This window comes from Salvelinus fontinalis, chromosome 4 (assembly GCF_029448725.1).
Source record: "Salvelinus fontinalis isolate EN_2023a chromosome 4, ASM2944872v1, whole genome shotgun sequence".
Lineage (NCBI taxonomy): Eukaryota > Metazoa > Chordata > Actinopteri > Salmoniformes > Salmonidae > Salvelinus > Salvelinus fontinalis.
In genome coordinates, this window is record NC_074668.1 from 43,863,873 (window position 1) to 43,889,928 (window position 26,056).

A 26,056-nucleotide genomic window follows, 5' to 3' on the forward strand; every position below is an offset into this window, starting at 1 on the left:
GGTTGGAAACAGGGAGCGAGGAGTGTGTCTTTAGGTAACCCCCTAGGATCAGTGTTTGGAGTGACCAACAACACCCTGTTGATTCATGCTTGATCGCACCGCTTTGCTTTGTCTTGGCCAGGTCGCAGTTGTAAATGAGAACTTGTTCTCAACTAGCTTACCTGGTTAAATAAAGGTGAAATAAAATGCTTCATCCAACTCTATCTGTGTGTAGGTAGAGGAGGTGGTGGATGTGGGGACGTTTGCTGAAGAGGACATCCACGTCCCTAGCATCTACATCCACAGGATCATCACGGGAGGCAGCTACGAGAAGAGGATAGAGGTGGGCCTCCAGACTTCTCAGTGGATTCATACTGGGTTGCAAAATTCTCGTTATTTTCTATGGATTATAGACTTCCTGTTATCTTTTGGACTAAGTTGATGTGCAATCAAGTCCTCTCTACCCTGTTCTAGTACCATGAGGAATTAAATGAGTGGCAGTATTACTGTTTAAAAAGGGTTGCAAAAGTTCCAGTAACTTTCCCAAAATTCCCAGGTTTTCCAGAAATCTCTGTTGGAAGATTCCCGAAACTAGGAGGGAATAAGCAGGAAATCTGGAAACCTCCAACCAGGATTTCTGGAAAACCTGGGAATTTGGCGGAAATTTGTTTCCATCCACTGTGATCTATAATTCATCACTCCCAAACCTTTCATAGTCCAATATGGAAGTGTGGGTAATCAATTGGTACTAAGCCGAGATGACTGAATTGTCTCTCTCTCTCCGCTCTCCAGAGGCGTACAGTGCAGAAGGCCCAAGCAGAGAAGCCAAAACCAAAGAAGGACTCTGACATCGTACGAGAGAGGATCATTCGCCGGGCAGCTCTGGAGTTTGAGGATGGGATGTATGGTATCCTTGAACGTGAAATGGGAGTTGACTGAACAAATCATCATTGATATCTCACCAAATTAATAGTAAAAGGGTTTAAATGTACTACTATATTGGTGCTGCCCTATGTACAGTTGAAGTCGGAAGTTTACATACAGGTTTTCACAATTACTGACATTTAATCAGAGTAAAAATTCCCTGTCTTAGGTCAGTTAGGATCACAACTTTATTTTGTTGAATGTGAAATGTCAGAATAATAGTAGAGAGAATGATTTTCTTCAGCTTTTAATTTTTTCATCACATTCCCAGCTACCAAATACTAATTGAGTGTATTGCCTTTAAATTGTTTAACTTGGGTCAAATGTTTCGGGTAGCCTTCCACAAGTTTCCCACAATAGGTTGGTGAATTTTGGCCCATTCCTCCTGACAGAGCTGGTGTAACTGAGTCAGGTTTGTAGGCCTCCTTGCTCGCACACGCTTTTTCAGTTCTGCCCACAAATTTTCTATAGGATTGAGGTCATGGCTTTGTGATGGCCACTCCAATACCTTGACTTTGTTGTCCTTAAGCCATTTGCCACAACTTTGGAAGTATGCTTGGGGTCATTGTCCATTTGGAAGACCCATTTGCGGCCAAGCTTTAACTTCCTGACTGATGTCTTGAGATGTTGTTTCAATATATGCACATCATTTTCCTTCCTCATGATGCCATCTATTTTGTGAAGTGCACCAGTCCCTCCTGCAGCAAAGCACCCCCACAACATGATGCTGCCACCCCCATGCTTCACGGTTGGGATGGTGATTTTCGGCTTGCAAGCATCCCCCTTTTTACTCCAAACATAACGATGGTCATTATGGCCAAACAGTTCTATTTTTGTTTCATGAGACCAGAGGACATTTCTCCAAAAAGTACGATCTTTGTCCCCATGTGCAATTGCAAACCGTAGTCTGGCTTTTTTTATGGCGGTTTTGGAGCAGTGGCTTCTTTCTTGCTGAGCGGCCTTTCAGGTTATGTCGATATAGGACTCGTTTTACTGTGGATATAGATACTTTTGTACCTGTTTCCACCAGCATCTTCATAAGGTCCTTTGCTGTTGTTCTGGGATTGATTTGCACTTTTCGCACCAAAGTACGTTCATCTCTAAGAGACAGAACGCGCCTCCTTCCTGAGCGGTATGACGGCTGCGCGGTCCCATGGTGTTTATACTTGCGTACTATTGTTTGTACAGATGAACGTGGTACCTTCAGGCGTTCGCAAATTGCTCCCAAGTATGAACCATACTTGTGGGCATCTACAATTATTTTTTGTGAGGTCTTGGCTGATTTCTTTTGATTTTCCCATGATAGATACTTTTGTACCTGTTTCCTCCAGCATATTCACAAGGTCCTTTGCTGTTGTTCTGGGATTGATTTGCACTTTTCTCACTAAAGTATGTTCCTCTCCAGGAGACAGAACACGTCTTCTTCCTGAGCAGATTTGTACAGATGATCGGGGTACCTTCAGGTGTTTGGAAATTGCTCCCAAGGATGAACCAGATGTGTGGATGTCTACAATTTCTGGGGTCTTGGCTGATTTCTTTAGATTTTCCCTTGATGTCAAGCAAAAAGGCACTGAATTTGAAGGTAGACCTTGAAATACATCCTCAGGTACACCTCCAATCGACTCAAATTATGTCAATTAGCCTATCAGAAGCTTCTAAAGCCATGACATCGTTTTCTGGAATTGTCCAAGCTGTTTAAAGGCACAGTCAACTTAGTGCATGTAAACTTTTGACCCACTGGAATTGTAAAACAGTGAATTATAAGTGAAATAATCTGTCTGTAAACCATTGTTGGAAAAAGGACTTGTGTCATGCACAAAGTAGATGTCCTAACCGACTTGCCAAACTATAGTTTGTTAACAATACATTTGTGGAGTGGTTGAATAACAAGTTTGAATGACTCCAACCTAAGTGTATGTAAACTTCCGACTTCAACTGTACATAGACATGGAATCACTGGTCATTTTAATAATGGAACACTAGTCACTTTAATAGTGTTTACATGCTGCTTTACTCATTTCATATGTATATACTGTATTCTACTGTATTTTAGTCAATGCCACTCCGACATCGCTCGTCCTAAAATTTATATATTTCTTAATTCCATTCTTTAGCTTTTCGATTTGTGTGTATTGTTGGGAATTGTTAGATACTACTCCACTGTTGGAGCTAGGAATACAAGCATTTCGCTACACCCGCAATAACATCTGCTAAATATGTGTATGTGACCAATACAATTTGATTTAAAATTGGGAAGGTTCATTATCTTTGACAAACCAACCCTATCAGTTAACCCAGGTTTTGTCATCGGTAGTGCAGAATCAGATGAGATCAGCGTACTAGTATGTCATTCGTGTATTCAGTGTGTGTTCTTTAACGTTAACCCCTGTCAGCTAACCTGGGCATTGGCATCCCCATGCTGGCCAGCAACTTCATCCAACCTGACATAACTGTCCACCTGCAAAGCGAGAATGGCATCCTGGGATTGGTAAAAAAGCTCATTTAAATCCCTCTCACTGTAAAACCATACTAACATGGTTTGACAACAGGTGTTGGGACTGACGTTTGAAACGTGCCGGATTCTTAACCCAACGTTATGGAGCTTGCGACCATCTGCCTTCTTTTTCCTCCATCCATTATTCGTATACACAGCTGTGGGCTGTGTTAACAAAGACTGTCGCTCCACCAAGCCTTCCACATCAATTCTGTTGTCGGAGAAATCTCCGCAGAAATATGCCAATGCCTCATTTGTGAGAATGTTCCCCCAATTATGAATGTCAGGTTAAGAGATGTGATGTCAGAAGCTCTCTTTCTCCCCTCTCCTCCTCCTCCTCCTCCTTTTATAGTGCTGTAAAGAAACAAGGACTGTTCCTTTGTTGAAGGGAGAGAAAATATGTGTGTTTGTGTGTGGTTAAGGTGCTTAGAGACCGGATGTGTGTCATTGTGTGATGAATGTGTGTGTTCTGTGTAGGGCCCCTACCCCACAGAAGACGAAGTGGATGCTGACCTCATTAACGCCGGTAAGTGATGTTGCCTCACACACACACACACACACACACACACACGAAACGAAACAAACTATCCTGTTTATGAGAGATGTTGACATTTCCCCCTGTGTTTGTGCAGGTAAAGAAACGGTGACTGTGCTTCCAGGAGCTTCCTACTTCTCCAGTGATGAATCGTTTGCCATGATCAGAGGGTAACGATTTATTGCTGTTTGAAGTCATCGAGACAGAGGGCTCTGTGTTTTTGTTTGTGCGTTATAGTCAAACTCTAGGGGGCTAGGTTAGGGCTGAATGATCGGGTAACTGTTGAGGCTAAGGGTGATCAGGAGGGAAGTGTAGGGATGAGAGGGCAGGAAGTTTGTGTGTGTGTGTCGTGTGGGTGGGTGGGTGAGCGGGCGCATGTTGGGGTTGTCTCTAAAAGTAGTGGTTGTCTGACCATTATTGACAAGATGTGGATGCCATGAAGCATAATGACCCTTTGTGAGACACATGAAGTCCTATTGAATATGAAATCGGAGACTCACGATCAGGATATTGACACTGAGAAAGAGACACTACGATTAGCTTGGACAGTGCAGCTTCAAAAACCTCCCGTTTTCTGTCGAGACCTCGGGATGATATACACAACATGGCCAAAAGTAGGTGGACACCCCTTCAAATTAGTGGATTTGGCTATTTCAGCCACACCCATTGCTGACAGGTATATAAAATTGACCACACCGCCATGCAATCTCCATAGACAAACACTGGCACCGTCATAGGATGCCACCTTTACAAATTTCTGCCCTGCTAGAGTTGCCCCGGTCAACTGTAAGTGCTGTTATTGTGAAGTAGAAATGTCTAGGAGCAACAACGGCTCAGCCGCAAAGTGGTAGGCCACACAAGCTCACAGAACGGGACCGCAGAGTGCTGAAGCTGCCTCGGGAAGCAACATCAGCACAAGAACTGTTCGTCGGGAGCTTCATGAAATGGGTTTCTGATGGCCGAGCAGCCACAAACAAGCCTAAGATCATCATGCGCAATGCCAAGCGTTGGCTGGAGGAGTGGAAACGCGTTCTCTGGAGTAATGAATCATGCTACACCATCTTCCATTCCAACGGACAAATCTGGGTTTGGCGGGAGAACGTTACCTGCCCCAATGCATAGTGCCAATTGTAAAGTTTGGTGGAGGAGAAATAATGGTCCGGGGCTGTTTTTTGTCGTTCGAGCTAGCCCCCTTGTTCCAGTGAAGGGAAGTCTTAATACAATGCCATTCTAGATAAGAAGGCCCTTTCCTGTTTCAGCATGACAACGCCCCCGTGCACGAAGAGATCCATACAGAAATGGTTTGTCGAGATCGGTGCGGAAGAACTTGACTGGCCTGCACAGATCCCTGACCTTAACCCCATCAAACACCTTTGGGATGAATTGGAAAGCCGACTGCGAGCCAGGCCTAATCGCCCAACATCAGTGCCCAACCTCACTAATGCTCTGAATGGCTGAATGGAAGCAAGTCCCCGCAGCAATGTTCCAACATCTAGTGGAAGGCCTTCCCAGATGAGTGGAGGCTGTTTTAGCAGCAAAGGGGGACCAACTCCATATTAATGCCCATGATTTTGGAATGAGACGTTCAACGAGCAGGTGTCCACATACCTTTGGTCATATAGTGTATATTACATAAATAGATGCCGGGTGAGCTCAACAAAACTGCCATGAAACCATGAAATGCTGCTTAACAACCATGGCCAAGCCCTGATTTGTAAGCCTCGTATATTAGCTGTTAGCTGTTGTTGACCATGCAGCTCGGCAAAAGCGATGGCGATAATTCACGGGTTGATATTGATTTCTGGATCAGCTGAGACTCGGCCCACCCACCCTATAGAAGTAGATCTGTTTTGTCCACCCGTGGAAATCCAATAAGATTCATAAATGCAGAGGGCTAATGGCCAATGTGCCAGAAACCGCACAAAGACATGGCTCATACACACACACACACACAGACACACACGCTGGTCATAGTGAGTCATTGCACTGCAGTGTCTATGCTCTGATTTTACAGGGTATCTGGCTGTGTGTGCCCTTCCCTCCCACTGACTCGCTAACGCGCACACACACACACACAAACAGAGAGAGAGAGAGAGACGCATACACACTTTCCCTCTTAGATCTGAGCATGGTGCCACTGGTGTCTAAAGTTGATCCGGTGAAGGTGACGTATACAGTTTTGGGTGGGTTTCGGCAAAGATTTCTGAAACGCATGACATTGGCCTGTCGTTGTGTGTGTGTAGCTCAGGTCTCTCCCTGTGGCACAATGTCTCATTGTCTTGTCTCACAGGTGAGGTGAAGGCGAGGGAACATGGCTATTCTAATAGGCTGCCACCTGTCTGATTACACCAGCTGTCCTATTACCAGCGTTACAAATTGAAACCATCCTCCTCCTCACCCCTCCCACACAGAGTTAATTAGAATGTCTTCATAGTTTAATAGCACACATGTTTAATCATGTGGAACAACCCAACATCATTCTCTCTCTAACTCAGAACACCGTTGATGTTTCTTATGCCTTCGACAAGGTATCAAACCCTCCTTCTGTCTCCAATTGCCACATTTACCTTGTTGGTGATTGATTGACTGATGGACCGATTGGGTTAGTTAATTGATGTATAGATTGATTGATAAGGTGATTGTTTGTCTTCTCTCTGCAGTGGTCACATCAACTTGACGATGCTGGGAGCCATGCAGGTTTCTAAGATGGGAGACCTGGCCAACTGGATGATCCCGGTACGAACATCACCATAGTTACTATCAGTGTTTCCCCTAGCATGGGTTTAGCAGGACGGGCCCCGCTGCCTCTCTCTGTTATCCCGTCTACAAATGGTTATTCTCTATCCGTGTCAATTATTATTGTTATTATTATTGAACTTATGGTTGTTTACTACCCTGAATGCGGCTTCAGAGGCATTTGCACCTCACTTAAGAAGAAGCTGGCATACTTTACTGTGTGGTACAAGGTCATGGTTCCTCTTCTATTGATGCACAGAGCTACATACAGACCAAGGGAGAGACTTGACTAACACAACACAACAAAAGATTGTATTTCTTCACTGCTTTTTTTTTTTTTTTGTCTTTCTGACATGGACTGCACACTCCCTCTCTCCACTGCACGCCTCTGTGTGTCGTTACGCTGTAGACAAACATGTACAGTTTATCAAACCAGCGTGCCTCTGGCTCTGCCCCTGCTCCTTGGTCTGCCATTATGACCTGTATTATAATTTCTGACCTATGGGGAGCGGTAATGGAGTGAACGTGTGGTAGGTCAGTTATTACCTGAGGCTGTAGCCACTTCCAGCCTCTCAGCCAACCAGATCAAGCAGCGGCGTGAAGGCAGAGACTATAGGCTTAATGGAGGTTAGCCACTAGAATCACTGCTCCTAACACAGGGCAGCCTAGCAACACCATCCACAGAGCTACTGAAATCTGGAGAGGCTGACAGCAGGAACACGCTCAACGCAAATACTGTACATCTGGTATTTATTTGTATTACGCTCAACGCAAAAACTGTACGTCTATTTATTTGTATTACGCTCAACGCAAATACTGTACGTCTAGTATTTATTTGTATTACGCTCAACACAAATACTGTACGTCTAATATTTATTTGTATTACGCTCAACGCAAATACTGTACGTCTAGTATTTATTAGTATTTATTAGGGATCCCCATTGCTCTTCCTGGGGTCCAAACACACCAAGTACCCACATTAAATATACAGTTGAAGTCAGAAGTTTACATACACTTAGGTTGGAGTCAGTTCAACCACTCCACAAATTTCTTGTCAACAAACTATAGTTTTGGCATGTCAGTTAGGACATCTACTTTGTGCATGACACAAGTAATTTTCCCAACAATTGTTTACAGAGAGATTATTTCACTTATAATTCACTGTAATTCAATGTATCACAATTCCAGTGGGTCAGAAGTTTACATACACTAAGTTGACTGTGCCTTTAAACAGCTTGGAAAATTCCAGAAAATTATGTGTTGAATTTAGAAGCTTTTGATAGGCTTATTGACATCATTTGAGTCAATTGGAGGTGTACCTGTGGATTATCTTGGCCAGGTCGCAGATGGAAATGAGAACTTGTTCTCAACTGGCCTACCTGGTTATATAAAGGTGAAATTTAAAAAATAAATGTATTTCAAGGCCTACCTTCAAACTCAGTGCCTCCTTGCTTGACATCATGGGAAAATCAAAAGAAATCAGCCAAGACCTCAGAAAAAAGAATTGTAGATGCCCACAAGTCTGGTTCATTCTTGGGAGCAATTTGCGAACGCCTGAAGGTACCACGTTCATCTGTACAAACAATAGTACGTAAGTATAAACACCATGGGACCGCGCAGCCGTCATACCGCTCAGGAAGGAGACGTGTTCTGTCTCCTAGAGATGAACGTACTTTGGTGCGAAAAGTGCAAATCAATCCCAGAACAACAGCAAAGGACCTTATGTAGATGCTGGTGGAAACAGGTACAAAAGTATCTATATCCACAGTAAAACGAGTCCTATATCAACATAACCTGAAAGGCCCCTCAGCAAGGAAGAAGCCACTGTTCCAAAACCGCCATGAAAAAGCCAGACTACGGTTTGCAATTGCACATGGGGACAAAGATCGTACCTTTTGGAGAAATGTCCTCTGGTCTGATGAAACAAAAATAGAACTGTTTGGCCATAATGACCATCGTTATGTTTGGAGGAAAAAGGGGGAGGCTTGCAAGCCGAAGAACACCATCCCATACCGTGAAGCATGGGGTGGCAGCATCATGTTGTGGGGGTGTTTTGCTGCAGGAGGAACTGGTGCACTTCACAAAATAGATGGCATCATGAGGGAGGAAAATGATGTGCATATATTGAAGCAAGATCTCAAGGCATCAGTCAGGAAGTTAAAGCTTGGTCGCAAATGGGTCTTCCAAATGGACAATGATCCCAAGCATTCTTCCAAAGTTGTGGCAAATGGCTTAAGGACAACAAAGTCAAGGTATTGGAGTGGCCATCACAACGTCCTGACCTCAATCCTATAGAAAATGTGTGGACAGAACTGAAGAAACATATGCGATCAAGGAGGCCTACAAACCTGACTCAGTTACACCAGCTCTGTCAGGAATAATGGGCCAAAATTCACCCAACTTATTGTAGGAAGCTTGTGGAAGGCTACCCGAAACGTTTGACCGAAGTTAACCAATTTAAAGGCAATGTTACCAAATACCAATTGAGTGTATGTAAACTTCTGACCCACTGGGAATGTGATGAAAGAAATAAAAGCTGAAATAAATAATTCTCTCTACTATTATTCTGACATTTCACATTCTTAAAATAAGGTGGTGATCCTAACTGACCTAAGACATGGAATTTATACTAGGATTAAATGTCAGGAATTGTGAATAACTGAGTTTAAATGTATTTGTCTAAGGTGTATGTGAACTTCCAACGTCTACTGTAAAACAAAATATATAACAGTGAACTATGTTTGTACTGAATGAGCTAAAGATAAAATAGTACATCATATAACATCTCTACACCACCACATATCCACAACACAAAATGTTCACTACCACCATACATCGATATCACAATGTGTGCGTATGCATGTGTCTGTACCTTTTTGTGTGTGTCTTCACTGTCCCTGTTGTTCCATAAGGTGTATTTTTCCCTGCTTTTTAAATCTGATTTTACTGCTTGCATCAGATACCTGATGTGGAATAGAGTTCCATGTAGTCATGTCTCTATGTAGTACTGTGTGCCTCTCATAGTCTGTTCTGGACTTGGGGACTGTGAAGAGACCTCTGGTGGCATGTCTTGTGGGGTATGCATGAGTGTCCGAGCTGTGTGCTAGTAATTTAAACAGACAGCTTGGTACATTCAGCTTGTCAACACCTCTTACAAAAACAAATAATGATGAAGTCAATCTCTCTTCCACTTTGAGCCATGAGAGATTGATATGCATGTCATTAATGTTAGCTCTCCGTGTACTTTAAGGGCCAGCCGTGCTGCCCTGTTCTGAGCCAACTGCAATTTCCCCAAGTCCCTCTTTGTGGTACCTGACCACACTACTGAACAGTAGTCTAGGTGTGACAACTAGGGTCTGTAGGACCTGCCTTGTTGATAGTGTTGTTAAGAAGGCAGAGCAGCGCTTTATTATGGACAGACTTCTCCCCATCTTATCTACTGTTGTATCAATATGTTTTGACCATGACAGTTTAAAATCCAGGGTTACTCCAAGCAGTTTTGTCACCTCAACTTGCTCAGTTTCCACATTATTCATTACGAGGCGTAGTTGGGGTTTAGGGTTTAGTGAATGATTTGTCCCAAATACAATGCTTTTAGTTTTGGAAATATTTAGGACTAGCTTATTCCTTGCTACCCATTCCAAAACTAGCTGCAGCTCTTTGTTAAGTGTAGCAGTAATTGTAGTAGCTGATGTGTATAGTGTTGAGTCATCCGCATACATAGACACACTGCCAGTGGCATGTCGTTAGTAAAGATTTGAAAAAAGCAAAGGGCCTAAACAGCTACCCTGGAGAATTCCAGATTCTACCGGGATTATGTTTGAGAGGCTTCCATTAAAGAACATCCTCTGTTTTCTGTTAGACAGGTAACTCTTTATCCACATTACTCCAGGGGGTGTAAAGCCATAACATATACGTTTTTCCAGCAGCAGACTATGATCGATAATGTCAAAAACTGCACTGAAGTTTAACAAGACAGCCCCAACAATCATTTTATCATAAATTTCTCTCAGCCAATCATCAGTCACTTGTGTAAGTGCTGTGCTTGTTGAGGGTCCTTCCCTATAAGCGTGCTGAAAGTATGTTGTCAATTTGTAAAGCACAATTTTTTCCAGAAGATTACTAAGGGTTGGTAACAGGCTGATTGGTCAGCTATTTGAGCCAGTAAGGGGGCTTTACTATTCTTGGGTAGTGGAATGACTTTAGTTTCCCTCCCGGCCTAAGGGAACACACTTTCTAGCAGGCTTAAATTGAAGATGTGGCAAATAGGAGTGTCAATATCATCCTCTATTATCCTCAGTCATTTTTCATTTTTCCATCCAGATTGTCAGACCCCGGTGGCTTGTCATTGTTGATTGACAACATTCATTTTTTCACCTCTTCCACACTGACTTTACGGAATTTTCTATAATTTTGTGTCATATCTTTATATCATTCATCTTTGTTTCATAGTATAGTTTATTTTTATTTATTTTACTCACATGGTTTCTTAATTTGCAGTACGTTTGCCAATCAGTTGTGCTGCCAGACTTATTTGCCATACCTTTTGCCTAGTCCCGCTCAACCATACAAATTTTCAATACCTCATCAATCCAAGGAGATTTATACGTTTTTACAGTCATTTTCTTAATGGTTGCGTGCTTATTAGTAACTGGGAAAGCAATTTCATAAATGTGTCAATTGCAGCATCTGGTTGCTCCTCATTACACACAACAGACCAGCAAATATTCTTTACATCAACATATGCATCACTACAAAACTTCTTGTATGACCTCTTACACTATATTAGGCCCAGCCTCTGGAACTTTGGTTTTCCTAGATATGGCTATTATATTGTGATCACTACATGCTATGGATTTGGATACTGCTTTAAAGCAAATTTCTGCAGCATTAGTAAAGATTTGATCAATACATGTTGATGATTTCATTCCTGTGCTGTTTGTAAATACCCTGGTAGGTTGACTGACAACCTGAACCAGGTTGCAGGCACTGGTTTTAATTTTTATCTTGAGTGGGCAGCTTGATGAGAGCCAAATATTTAAATCACCCAGAAAATATACTTCTCTGTTGATATCACATACATTATCAAGCATTACACATATATTATCCAGATACTGACTGTTGGTCAGCACTTGGTGGTCTATAGGAGCTTCCCACAATAATAGGCTTTAGGTGAGGCAGATGAACCTGTAGCTATATTACTTCAACAGTATTTAACATTAGAACGTCTCTAAGCTTTACAGGAATGTGGTTCTGAATATAGACCGCAACACCACCCCCGTTGGCATTTCTGTCTTTTCGGTAGATGTTATAACCATGTATTGCTACCACTGTATCATCAAAGATATATCTAAGTGAGTTTCAGCTATAGTCAGAATATGAATGTCATCTGTTACAAGCAAGTTATTGACTTCATGGACCTACGACTGTGTCAGCTCCCGGCATCTGTCATAAAACAGTCGGAAGCAGCCTTGTGATGTCCCGTACTCGTGCTCCTGGGTAACGCAGGGTTTTTGCCTTGGGAACCGAGATGTTTCTCACCATAGAGCTGCTTATGAAGCACATTGAGCTGATGTTTTTGTTTATGTTCATCAAGTGTTGTATGTTCTGGTCTTTATAATAAGAGAGGTAAAGGGGATAGATGGACAGACATACAGATAGCTGGGGACTGGCAGTATGACATTTAAAAGAACTAGGCAAAATATCAGATCTGTGTATAGAATGTTCAAATGACACAGATTAAGCCTAGTCCTGGACTACAAAGTACTTTCAATGCAAAAACCCTGTTGAACTAGGCATCACCTGTGTCCGGGAAACCTCCCCTAAAGCTGTGTTTACCCAGGCAGCCCAATTTTGATATTTTTTTAACGAAATGGTCTTTTGACCAATCAGCTCTGAAAAAGTTCTGATGTGAAAAGATCTGATTTGATTGGTCAAAAGACCAATTGGTGGGGAAAAAAGATCAGAATTGGGCTGACTGTGTAAACTGTTATGAATCTGATCTCTTAGCTTTCCATTAGACATTTTTGTCTTTGGTAATTGATAATTAGATGTCGGCCTACTTGATTCACTGTGTTATTTAACTAATGTCTTAATGCTAAGGACACACAAGGCACTGGATGAGCTTGTTCTGTAAGGGCAGTGACCGTTCATTCGTCTGTCTTTCTGTCTGTCTGAGAGTTACACAAAGGAGCTACATTCACCCATCTTCCTCACCCCCATCTCGTTTCAATCTTCATTATGTGGAACTATGAGAGGAAGGAGAGGAGAATTAAATGTCCCCGCTGCGATTCTGAAAATTATTCAATATCTAAAGATGGGTGTAAAGCGTGAAATTGGAAATGATTTACGTAGGAGTCGCCAATGCAACGCGCCGCTGCAGCGATTATGTCGATTATGGATGCTTTTAATAAGCGAAATGTAGATGAACATTTTACGGTCCAGGGCTTTCAAATGCTCTTACAAGTGATGACTGTCAATCTCCTGCTCAGTCAGAGGCTGGCGGAACAACAACCCATGGAGAGCGACACCAGATCATCTCATTCTGAACCTTATTGTTTTTCAGTTTGTAGCTCGACATGTTTTTGCGCATATTTTGATTAGACTCGTGTGTTCCTCGCTTGACTATTAGATTGGGATTGGGAGATGCTTGAATATTGCGTTGGTCGTGTTCGTTTAGATATGAATTAGACCAAGGTGCAGCGTGGAACAACAAAAACCAACAAAATACAAAACAAACGTGGTGCAAAACATGGTGCCTGACTTGTCCCACGCTCCTCAGGGCGACTGTCTTGCTCCAGACACCAAACCATCCACTCTACCTCATCACTCCCCTCAACTATCTCACAATACTCCTCGCTCAGTCTATCCCAATACTCCTCTTCGCTCTCAAACTCGCCCCTCGGCTTCGCCGACCAACCCGTGTGCCCCCCCCCCCCCCCCCAAATGTTTTGTGGCTGCCTCTCGGGCTTACGTCGTGGTCGTGAACTTCGAAGTCGCCGTTGGTCCTCCTTCGCTGCCTCCACCTGCTTCCATTGCAGGGTCTTGTCCCCTGCCATAACCTCCTCCCATGTCCATGATGTCCTCCACTCACTTTTCTCCCGGGCCCAGGATCCCTGCTCCTCCTGGCCACGCTGCTTGGTCCTTTGGTGGTGGGATCTTCTGTCACATTCGTTTAGAGATGAATTAGACCAAGGTGCAGCGTGGTAGGCGAACATCTTACTTTTATTTAAAATGAACACCAAAAACCAACAAAATATAAAACGAACATAAAGTTCTGCAGGCTATACAGTAACTAACAAAATCAAGATCCCACAAACTAAGGTGGAAAACAGGCTGCCTAAGTATGATCCCCAATCAGAGACAACGATAGACAGCTGCCTCTGATTGGGAACCATACCCGGCCAACAAAGAAATAGAACACATAGATTGCCCACCCTAGTCACACCCTGACCTAACCAAAATAGAGATCCTTTTTATTCTCTAAGGTCAGGGCGTGACAGCGTCATGCATTTTCTTATCTGAGCTGAAGAAGAGAAATCACTAGTATATTGGTTACCAAGTGAAAAAACAATGTGACGTTGGACAATATTTCCTCCTTTTGGAAATGGAGCGGGTTTACAGCCCACCAGAATAGAATAGAGCAGCTTCTAAGTGTATGTAGTTCATGATTAATCTGTTGTTCCTCTCTCTCTGTAAGTGTTCATCTGATGGGCCTTAATGTGAGGAATGAGGCTGGGGGAGTAGTGCATGTGTGTGTCTACAGCCAGGCTCTGCTCTACTGATTGCGAGTCAGTCCCAAGGTACTGTTTAACTCCCTGTGGCGCCTAGGCTGCTCCCTCTGTCAACTCCCAGGGACATCCATCTCCAAGGCTGCGCTCCAAATCCACCCCTAGACCCTACACTAGGGCACTTCATGTCGATCAGAAATTGGCAATCAGGTCACTTTGAAACCCTTTGCTAGTCACTTGCTGACTCCCTCAGATCTGAGAGGCTTGGATAGGTATAAGGCAAAGACCGGTGTTGCTCATTCGTGTAGTACAATCAGGTGTAGGTTATTGGTTCTGGGATAGTAACAAAATCCTTCACACAATGTATCTTTGCAGGACCTGAACTGGTGCTCTGTGTACAAGTAGTTAACAACATATGGCTTATTACCCTACACGAATCCGTCATTTGAGATCTGTAAGGACAGGAGTATTCTGACTGGAAGTCAGCCTTTGAGACGCTGAGCCTGTAGCCACTGTGGCTCAGACAGACGGCATTCTGGGATATTTATTGTCCTCCAGGGTCCCTGTGGTGCTGACAGACGCCTCTGTGCCTCCTATCATCCGCCTCACGCTCACTCATGCTGTGCGCGTGTGCGTGTGTGTCTGTGTGTGTGTGTTCGTGTACTCTGCCTGGTGATCAATCATGCTGCTCAAGGTTACTCCCCTTTTTCAAGCTCAGTGTTGTGTGTGTCTCTGTGTGCCTCCTGCTGCCCCTTGATTGCAAGTGTGTGCCTTCTGTCTTCTGCTCCCTCAGTCAGCTCAAGGTTATTCCTCTAAAACATGGTGTGTGTGTGTGTGTGTGTGTGTGTGTGTGTGTGTGTGTGTGTGTGTGTGTGTGTGTGTGTGTGTGTGTCTCTGTGTGTGTGTGTCTCTGTGTGTGTGTGTCTCTGTGTCTCTGTGTGGACCTACACCGTAGGTCTCAATTGTCATGTTTTGCTCTCAAGTTTTTCATATTTGACTGTAGGAACTAGGGCATCAGGATGTGCAGAGAAAGAGGGTCTTTGTATAGAGTAGACTACACACACACACACACACACACACACACACACACACACACACACACACACACACACACACACACACACACACACACACACCAAAAGAGGTTCTAGTCGGTAATCTTCCATTTGTTGTTCCATGCAGTTCGCTGTGAGAGAAAACCAATCTGAAATGAGTGCATATGCATATATGCATTAGTATTTTAACATTCAAAATAGCTCTAAAAAATACAAAGTTCAAAAAGCACAGTGGGGAGAGATGTCAGATGACAGCGTTTCAGTTTCAAAGCCTGCTGTTTTTAGTCATTATGTAGGTACAGAATGCATTGGGAGAGCGTTATCTGATGGCGGGGTTTGCAGAGGAGAAGAGTTAGGCGAAGACTAAAGTGCAATCACTTTTGTGTTTTTTGATTGACGGAAACCCTCCTGTCCTTGCTCTCACTATAAAAAAGATGACAACATATTCCATCTTTTATGCTCCTTGTTCATAACAGAGCTATTGTCTCACAACAGGAAATACCTTTGATGTGTTATAGCTTTGTCAGACATAACTTTGAAGGGTAGTTATGTTGTTTTCCTCCATTCTTTTTGGTTGCCTCTTTATTACTTCACTTTGTATCCTGGCAAATACTAAAGCAGGTAGCCTACAGGGAACGTGGTGTGCTGTGCACTTCTGATGCTATTCTTATTCTTCAGGGGTGACTCCGATTGAGATTGGGAGTGATGAGCACTACTTGTTATTCACACACACACCCTTGCCTCTTCAAACGATGGGGTAAATATAGTCAATTGTCTGACACTCCTCTCTGCACGTAGGGTTGTTGACCCTCACCATTCACCTCCCAGTTATCCCAGTAGCCTTTTGGCTTTAACAGACCTCCAATCACGGACCACTTCAACAAGTTGTTATCCAATCATAAACCTCTTCGAATGTTTCGTCTGCCTACCTCTGAAGAGACCTTCTTCAGTGTACTTTTTATGGAAAGCTTAAGGGAAAACTCCACCCAAAAACTATATTTTGGTATACGTTTCATTGGTGCATTGTTGATATAGTTCCCAAAAAGTTTTTAAGATGCAATATATAACTTTTAAAATACTGAAATGCATGATACCAGCTGTATTTATGTATTTTGAAAGTGGGGGTCTACTTTGGGTGAGTGGGTCCTCCGAGAGACTGAAATGGGATGAGTGGAGTGACCGAATCCCCTAGATATAGCACCTTTTCATTCTCACCCATAACCACCACTACATCTTAGTTGCAATGACAAACAAGGAATAATAATGATTTGACATCCTTTCCTTATTTATATATTTTTTCCCCCCACAATTTTGTGACATCCCCAATTTGTAGTTACAGTTTTGTCCCATTACTGCAACTCCCGTATAGACTCGGGAGAGGCGAAGGTCGAGAGCCATGCGTCCTCCGAAACACAACCCTGCCAAGCCGCACTGCTTCTTGACACACTGCTTGCTTAACCCGGAAGCCAACCACACCAATGTGTTGGAGAAAACACGGTACAACTGGCGAGTGAAGTCAGCTTAAAGGCGCCTGGCCCGCCACAAGGAGTCACTAGAGTGCAATGGGACAAGGACATCCCGGCCGGCCAAACCCTCCCTTAACCCGGACAACGCTGGGCCAATTATGTACCGCCTCATGCGTCTCCCGGTCACGGCCGGCTGCGTCACAGCCTGGGATCGAACCCGGGTCTGTAGTGACGCCTCAAGCACTGATATGCAGTGTCTTATACCGCTACACTACTCAGGAGGCACTCAACATCCTTTCCTAATCTATCCAGAACTCTTATTCATTTTACAACAGGTTTACAAGTCGCAAATAAAGAAATACAATTGCGTTGTAGTATAATTAAGTCCTCCTACCTTCTCTCACTCTCTCGAACAAAATACATCCCTCTCCACCAACCCCTCCCAGTTCTCACCCCTTTACACCATCCAAGCCACGCTTAACCCCACTTCCCATCTTTACTCACCGTTGTCCCCCTAAGCCAAGCTTATCACTACCTCCCATCCTTACCCTCTCTTACCCACCCTTGCCAAGTTTATCCCAACTTCTGTCTTTCCCCTCTCCCTTCTTAATAGACACATTTCAACCCCTTTATACAGTGCATTCGGAAAGCATTCAGACTACTTTACTTTTTCCACATTTTATTATGTTACAGCTTTATTCTAAAATCAATTAAATTGTTTTTTTCCTTATCAATCTATACAAAATAACCCATAATGACGAAGCAAAAGCAGTTTTTTAGAAATGTTTGTAAATAAAACATTTAAAAAAATATATATAATATTTACATAAATATTCAGACCCTTTATGCAGTACTTTGTTGAAGCACCTTTGGCAGCGATTACAGCCTCAGGTCGTCTTGGGTATGACACTACAAGCTTGGCACACCTGTATTTGGGGAGTTTCTCCCATTCCTCTCTGCAGATCCTCTCAAGCTCTGTCAGGTTGAATGGGGAGCGTCGCTGCACAGCTATTTTCAGTTCTCTCCAGAGATGTTCGTTCGGGTTAATTTCCAGGCTCTTGCTGAGCCACTCAAGGACATTCAGAGACTTGTCCCGAAGCCACCCCTGCGTTATCTTGGCTGTGTGTTTAGGGTTGTTGTCCTGTTGGAAGGTGAACATTCGCCCCAGTCTGAGGTCCTGAGCACTCTGGAGCAGGTTTTCATCAAGAATCTCTCTGTACTTTGCTCTGTTCATCTTTCCCTCGATCCTGACTAGTCTCCCAGTCCCTGCCTCTGAAAAACATCCCCACATCATAATGCTGCCGACACCATGCTTCACCGTAGGGATGGTGCCAGGTTTCTTCCAGACGTGACGCTTGGCATTCATGCTAAAGAGTTCAATCTTGGTTTCATCAGACCAAACAATTGTGTTTCTCAGGGTCTGAGAGTCTTTAGGTGCCTTTTGGCAAACTCCAAGCGGGCTGTCATGTGCATTTTCCTGAGGAGTGGCTTCCGTCTGGCTACTCTACCATAAAGGCCTGATTGGTGGAGTGCTGCAGAGATGGTTGTCCTGCAAGATTCTCCCATCTCCACAGAGGAACTCTAGAGCACTGGCAGAGTGACCACCGCCCTGACCAAGGCCCCCCCTCCCCCCCCCAATTGCACAGATTGGCTGGGCGGCCAGCTCTAGCATGAGTCTTGGTAATTCCAAACTTCTTCCATTTAAGAATGATGGAGGCCACTGAGTTATTGGGGACCTTCAATGCTGCAGAAATGTTTTGGTACCCTTCCCCAGATCTGTGCCTCGACACAATCCTGTCTCGGAGCTCTACGGACAATTCCTACGACGTCATGGCTTGGTTTTTGCTCTGACATGCACTGTCAACAGTGGGACTTTATATAGACAGGTGTGTGCCTTTCCAAATCATGTTATGTCAATTAAATTTACCACAGGTGGACTCCGATAAAGTTGTAGAAACATCTTAAGGATGATCAATGGAAACAGGATGCACCTGATCCCAATTTTGAGTCTCATAGCGAAGTGTCTGAATACTTATGTAAATAAGGTATTTCAGTTGTTTGTTTTTTTATATACATTTGCAACATTTTCTCAAAACCAGTTTTCGCTTTGTTATTTAAGGGGTATTGTGTGTAGATTGCTGAGCTTTTTTATTTTATTTAACCCATTTTAGAATAAGGCTGTAACGTAACAAAGTGTGGTAAAGTCGAAGGGTCTAAATACTTTCTGAAGGTACTGTATAACCTGTCTAGGACTGGGGTACCGCTAGCGGCACTCCTCCCACATCCCACTGAAAAGGCAGAGCACGAAATTCCCCCAAAATATTTTTTTTAAATATTTAACTTTCACACATTAACAAGTCCAATACAGCTAATGAAAGACACAGATCGTGTGAATCCAGCCAACATGTCCGATTTTTAAAATGTTTTACAGGGAAGACACAATATGTAAATATGTAAATCTATTAGCTAAATACATTAGCATAAGACACCATCTTTTCTTTGTCCACCAACACCAGTAGCTATCACCAATTCGGCTAAACTAAGATATTGATAGCCACTAACCAAGAAAAAACCTCATCAGATGACAGTCTGATAACAAATTTATGGTATAGGATAGGTTTTGTTAGAAAAATGTGCATATTTCAGGTAGATATCATAGTTTACAATTACACCCACCGTCACAAATGGACTAGAATAAATACATAGAGCAACGTGTTTACCTAATTACTAATCATCAAACATTTCGTAAAAATACACAGCATACACTAATCGAAAGACACAGATCCTGTGAATACAGACAATATTTCAGATTTTCTAAGTGTCTTACAGCGAAAACACAATAAATCGTTATATTAGCATACCACATGTGCAAACATTACCCCAGCATTGATTCTAGCCAAAGAGAGCGATAACGTAAACATCGCCAAAATATATAAATTTTTTCACTAACCTTCTCAGAATTCTTCAGATGACACATAACATCATATTAAAACATACATATACAGTTTGTTCGAAAATGTGCATATTTAGCCACCAAAATCATGGTTAGACAATGAGAAAAGTAGCCCAGCTGGTCAGAAAATGTTGTGCGCCATATTAGACAGTGATCTAGTCGTATACATAAATACTCATAAATGTGACTAAAAAATATAGGGTGGACAGCGATTGATAGACAATTTAATTCTTAATACAATCGCTGATTTACATTTTTAAAATTATCCTTACTTTTCAATACAGTTTGCGCCAAGCGAAGCTACGTCTAACAAGATGGCGTCATAAGCGATTAACATTTTTCGACAGAAACACGATTTATCATAATAAATTGTTCCTACTTTGAGCTGTTCTTCCATCAGAATCTTGGGCAAAGAATCCTTTCTTGGGTCTAATCGTCTTTTGGTCGAAAGCTGTCCTCTTGCCATGTGGAAATGCCCACTGCGTTCGGCATGAACTGGAAACGTGCCCGGCGCTTCAAAGTGTCTCAGAAATAAATGTCCCAAAATCGCACTAAACGGATATAAATTGCTATAAAACGGTTTAAATTAACTACCTTATGATGTTTTTAACTCCTATGGCTACAAGCAGAAGGTGGCCGCGGTGTGTTAGAGGTCACCTGCTGGGGATTGACGAAGGGGGGCGATTACAACATGTAGAATCGACGGGAAATCAACAGAAAATGGCTTCTGATGGTCTGGTCAGAGGCGATAGGGCAGCCACCTGCTGTTTTTAACTGTTTGTCGTCAAAGTGTATTTTGTCCTTCACTACTACCTCACTTAAGTAAGCATTGTAAAAAATATATATATTTTTTTTACAAATATAAAATAAAAAACAAGTAAGCATTGTCTGAACCAAACGGTTCATATGGGCAGAAGCCTATTTTCAGCTTCTGTAGCGTGATGTCCTTGATGTACTAATACAGCCCTCCTGTCGCAGGGCCTGACCTCTAATTCATCTCCTTAATGCTCAGTGCCAAGCAAGAGAGGCATGTCCCATTTTTATTTTATTTTTTTACTTTGGTACTCTAACCTTCCAATCTCGGGGCTTTTACGCCCTAATTTACCATTTTGCATTCTCATGAAAAACACTTTACAATGGCAGTGATTTGTACTGTATAGTATGTTTCTCTGCGCATTGACTTTTCAAAGAGTTGAACATTAACTCAAATGTAGGAGGAGTTGCAGGACTGCTATGAGCAATCATCAGTCAATCAATGTCAAAGCAATCACAGCTTTTTTTCAGTCAGTATGTGTTTGTGGTGTTTCTCAGAACACTCTAAACGAGCTTATTGTCCAATCCAGTTGCAAAATGCTGGCTTTTGGGACACACAAGGCTTTGTCTTCATGTCTACCTGTCCAATACTCTGTATGCTTGTCATTGGTTGTCTAGGAAACCGAGGCCTTCGCTTTTCTGTCGCTATGTTATTAAACAGAGAGTGGCATTTCTAGTAGACTAAAAATATTGCCGCTGTGTGAACGAAGGAGAGAGCATGTAAAGAAGGGAGAATGAGAGCAAGAAAGCGAGACAATTGTTAAGTAGAAACCGGTATAAGTGAAGGCGTAATTCCTTTAGTGTTTGATGGCTGGCAGGAAAAGTGAGTGCAACACAATAAACTGAACTAAAGGGGAAACATATTTGACCGGTTGTCATGGTGACGCCACAGGTTGAGCTACACCAGAGATACTTTTGAGGAGATGGGAAACTCCATTGGAATCGTATTAAAGGGGAACTGCACCTGCTGATTTGGCCTTGTTTTTTTGGCTTGCTCCTCAAAAAAGGCTGACGTCCATAACAGAAGCCAAACGCGAGTTGGGTTGGGGGTGTGGTTTGATGTTGTTGTTTCTTGGGAGTGGCCTTGCCACCAACAAGACAACCATCTGTCAGAACCTTGCCCGTAGGTGTTTTCTGCCACTCAATCACAACAAACAAATCTCCTGCAGGTTGAGTTCAATAACTACAGGTGGAAGCTTTGAATATGTCAGTAGCCTACAGAACCATCAAACAGGCAAAGCGTCAATACAGGGCTAAGATTGAATCATACTACACCGGCTCCGATGCTCGTCAGATGTGGCAGGGCTTGCAAACTATTACAGACTACAAAGGGAAGCACAGCCGCGAGCTGCCCAGTGACACGAGCCTACCAGACGAGTTAAATCACTTCTATGCTCCCTTCGAGGCAAGCAACACTGAGGCATGCATGAGAGCATCATCTGTTCCGGACGACTGTGTGATCACGCTCTCCGTAGCCGACGTGAGTAAGATGTTTAAACAGGTCAACATACACAAGGCTGCGGGGCCAGACGGATTACCAGGACGTTTGCTCCGGGCATGTGCTGACCAACTGGCAGGTCTCTTCACTGACATTTTCAACATGTCCCTGATTGAGTCTGTAATACCAACATGCTTCAAGCAGACCACCATAGTCCCTGTGCCCAAGAACACAAATGCAACCTGCCTAAATGACTACAGACCCGTAGCACTCACGTCTGTAGCCATGAAGTGCTTTGAAAGGCTGGTAATGGCTCACATCAACACCATTATCCCAGAAACCCTAGACCCACTCCAATTTGCATACCGCCCAAACAGATCCATAGATGATGCAATCTCTTGTGTACTCCACACTGCCCTTTCCCACCTGGACAAAAGGAACATTTATGTGAGATTGCTATTCATTGACTACAGCTCAGCGTTCAATACCATAGTACCCTCAAAGCTCATCACTAAGCTAAGGAACCTGGGACTAAACACCTCCCTCTGCAACTGGATCCTGGACTTCCTGACGGGTCGCCCCCAGGTGGTGAGGGTAGGTAGCAACACATCTGCCACACTGATCCTCAACACTGGAGCTCCCCAGAGGTGCGTGCTCAGTCCCCTCCTGTACTCCCTGTTCACCCACAACTGCATGGCCAGGCACGAGTCCAACACCATCATTAAATTTGCTGACGACACAACAGTGTTAGGCCTGATCACCGACAACGACGAGACAGCCTATAGGGAGGAGGTCAGAGACCTGGCCGGTGGTGCCAGAATAACAACCTATCCCTCAACGTAACCAAGACTAAGGAGATGATTGTGGACTACAGAAAAAGAGCACAGAGCATGTCCCCATTCTCACCAATGGTTACCCGGACTATTTACATTGTGTGCCCTCCCCCAACCCCTCTTTTACGCTGCTGCTACTCTCTGTTTATCTTATATGCATAGTCACTTTAACCATACATCCTTGTACATACTACCTCAATTGGCCCAACCAACCAGTGCTCCCGCACATTGGCTAACTGGGTTATCTGCATTGTGTCCCACCTCCCGCCAACCCCTTCTTTTACGCTACTGCTACTCTCTGTTCATCATATATGCATAGTCACTTTAACCATACCTACATACTACCTCAATAAGCCTGACTAACCGGTGTCTGTATATAGCCTCGCTACTCTTATTTTCAAATGTATTTTTACTGTTGTTTTATTTCTTTACTTACCTACACACACACATGCCTTTTTTTTGCACTATTGGTTAGAGCCTGTAAGTAAGCATTTGACTGTAAGGTCTACACCTGTTGTATTCGGCGCACGTGACAAATAAACTTTGATTTGATTTACAGAGTAATATGAGAATAATGCAATTGCTGACTTTATGTAGATATTCTAAACTAATTGTTTTAATAACTTTCAAATGTAATACCAGGTCTGTGTAGAATAAACAACCTTTTACATAATACCATAAAATCAGTGTTCTGCTAATATAACAATGTGTACAATTTACCTTTCATTGTCATTGCCAGCTGATACAGATACTGTGCCAATCCGCATTTTATCTGGTGGTAATCGGGCTACCTTGGCAAACATGTTAGGAAATGGAGCTTGGCAAAAGGGGGTGTGATTTGTTGACATAATTGTAATCCAAACCCAACCTTAATTTACTCGTTGTGACACACTGAGGTTCCAAACTCTATTTTAGACAAGACTGACTTGATGACCAAAATGATCCTATTTACACGTTGTAGTCAATTTTGACACTAGAATAAATGTTTCTGACTCATATCGATGCTACATTTTCAAAGGGATTAGTTGCTATTTAGTGGCAGTCACTCCTTTACCATTGCGTACGTTGCCCATGCGTAGTCAATGTATTTCACAGTGCATTCTGGGCCATTCTGAGACAAGGAGACTATAGGAGAATCTCAATTGCATACTGCTTGCATCCTCTCTCTCCTCGCCTCCTTCTCAAAGCCCATTGGAGGAGAAGGTCATAGGGACCTCTGGCTTTCTCATCCAATGGGTTTTGAGAAGGAGGTGAGGAGAGAGGACGTGAGGAGTATGCAATTGAGATCTTCCCCAGGACAAGGAGACTCCTTCAAGGAGTATATGAGAGTCAATTGTGTGCTAGCTCAAAAACCCAGCATTAGCATGAATTAAGTGAACAAGAAGTACAACATTACAAATATTTTTTCTGAGCTAATTAACTTGTTCTCTGTGATATCGTATAGCTTTGTAATCGTGACATTACGTACTTTTGAGGGAAATAGGCAGGTTTCTTGACTCATACCCTCCTTTATAGAAAGGATTGTGTGACTATTAGCTTAGCAACCGTGTGACGCAGCATGACAACGTGAATGTGATTGGTTAACATTCTGCTGGGTGGGGCGTTGTACGTTCCTCCATTCATTGGCCACACTACAGCTGAAGTACTCCATTTAGAACTGTTTTCATTCAACCAGAAGGGGCCTTGTCTACTGTAAGTGTCTGAGTAAGTAGAGACAATAGCATTGCCTTTGCTCCACTTCAACTTGACGTTATGGAGACCCGTACACTTACAAGTGCCCTCTTACAGTCTAGTCCTGATAAATACAACAGTTTAAACTGGAGCATGTAGCTACCAAGACCAAACTCTGAGTGGTTTGTTTGGACTGGGTCTGTTGAGTTTGGGGGTGTACCCCCAAAAAATGAATTGTCAGAAAATAAAAAGTGACATCATTTGAATCTTACTGCTGGCAATGTCATAAGAATCTCTATTGTCATATTCATAGAGTATGCGATGTAGGTCAAGTTACCAAAAGTGCAAACATTTAGTATGCATGGAAAGGGTCATTGTAAAGGAATGCATTTCCTTGTATGCATCCTCCACCTGCCCTGTTGATCTAGCTCATCGTTTACAATAGGAAACGTGAAAGGGAAAAGAGTTTTGAAGTCCCCTCACCCCTGTTTTTTTTTCAAATATATATATATGTACTTGAATGTCCTGATTGCTAAGTTAATTTTAAGATGTCAGGCTTGAAAATCCATTCAGCCATTTTGGCACAGTGACTCACTACCCAAACCAGATGCAAGTGACCAAGAGACATCATGTGATCTCCTACTGTTTCCCAACCCAGACAGGCACGTTGTATAATCCCTGCACTTTTAAAATGGCTGTGTTCCTATGGGAATTTTTGCATGTTTAGAGCGCCACCGTTTGGTAAGAGATCTGAAAGAAAAAAAAGTACAATCCTTTTTGGAACATTAATTGGTGACATTCTATTTTAAACCTAGACTTTCAAATCTCTAATCCCCCCCCACGAAGAGGAAACAAACAGAAAAACGGTACTTTTCAGGGATTTTTGGCCTGCTGTATCTCGGGCTCTGCAGATGTTTCCGATACCTTTATCAGAATCCCACAGTTCTTACCTTTTTTGTTGTTGTTGTAATTTTTACCCCCTTTTTCTCCCCAATTTCGTGATTACGATCTTGTCTTATTGCTGCAACGACTCAACGGGCTCGGGAGAGGCAAAGGTCGAGTCATGCGTCCTCCGAAACATGACCCTCCAAGCCAAACTTTCTTAACACCCGCTCGCTTAACCCGGAAGCCAGCTGGACCAATGTGTCAGAGGAAACACCATTAAACTGACGACCAATGTCAGTTTGCAGGCGAAATGTACTCTATGAGGGTAGTATATAATATTATGCATTGTTTAGAAAATGCCACCAGAGGGTGTCAGAGTTTTAAGATGTTAACAATAATTGTCATAAATCTGCAAAACTGTATTGCACTCAAATTAATCTCTGTTAACCCAGAAGTAAAATCTTGCGTAATTTGGTCAGCTGCGTGATTAATTTCTGTGTTGATACGTGTTAGAAATTTAGAGTTCCGGCAAACCATTTTTCGG

The 26,056-nt window shown here is 42.9% G+C and overlaps 1 protein-coding gene across 1 annotated transcript in view; it reads left to right on the forward strand.

Annotated features, from left to right (window-relative positions):
* Positions 1-26,056, forward strand: part of oxct1a (3-oxoacid CoA transferase 1a) — a 119,968-nt gene that overhangs the window by 66,928 nt on the left and 26,984 nt on the right. Inside the window, exons 8-13 of the mRNA XM_055920289.1 lie at positions 215-322; positions 772-886; positions 3,297-3,391; positions 3,875-3,923; positions 4,030-4,102; positions 6,593-6,668. Coding sequence (XP_055776264.1) covers positions 215-322; positions 772-886; positions 3,297-3,391; positions 3,875-3,923; positions 4,030-4,102; positions 6,593-6,668 — 516 coding nt within the window. The remainder of the gene's footprint in view (positions 1-214; positions 323-771; positions 887-3,296; positions 3,392-3,874; positions 3,924-4,029; positions 4,103-6,592; positions 6,669-26,056) is intronic.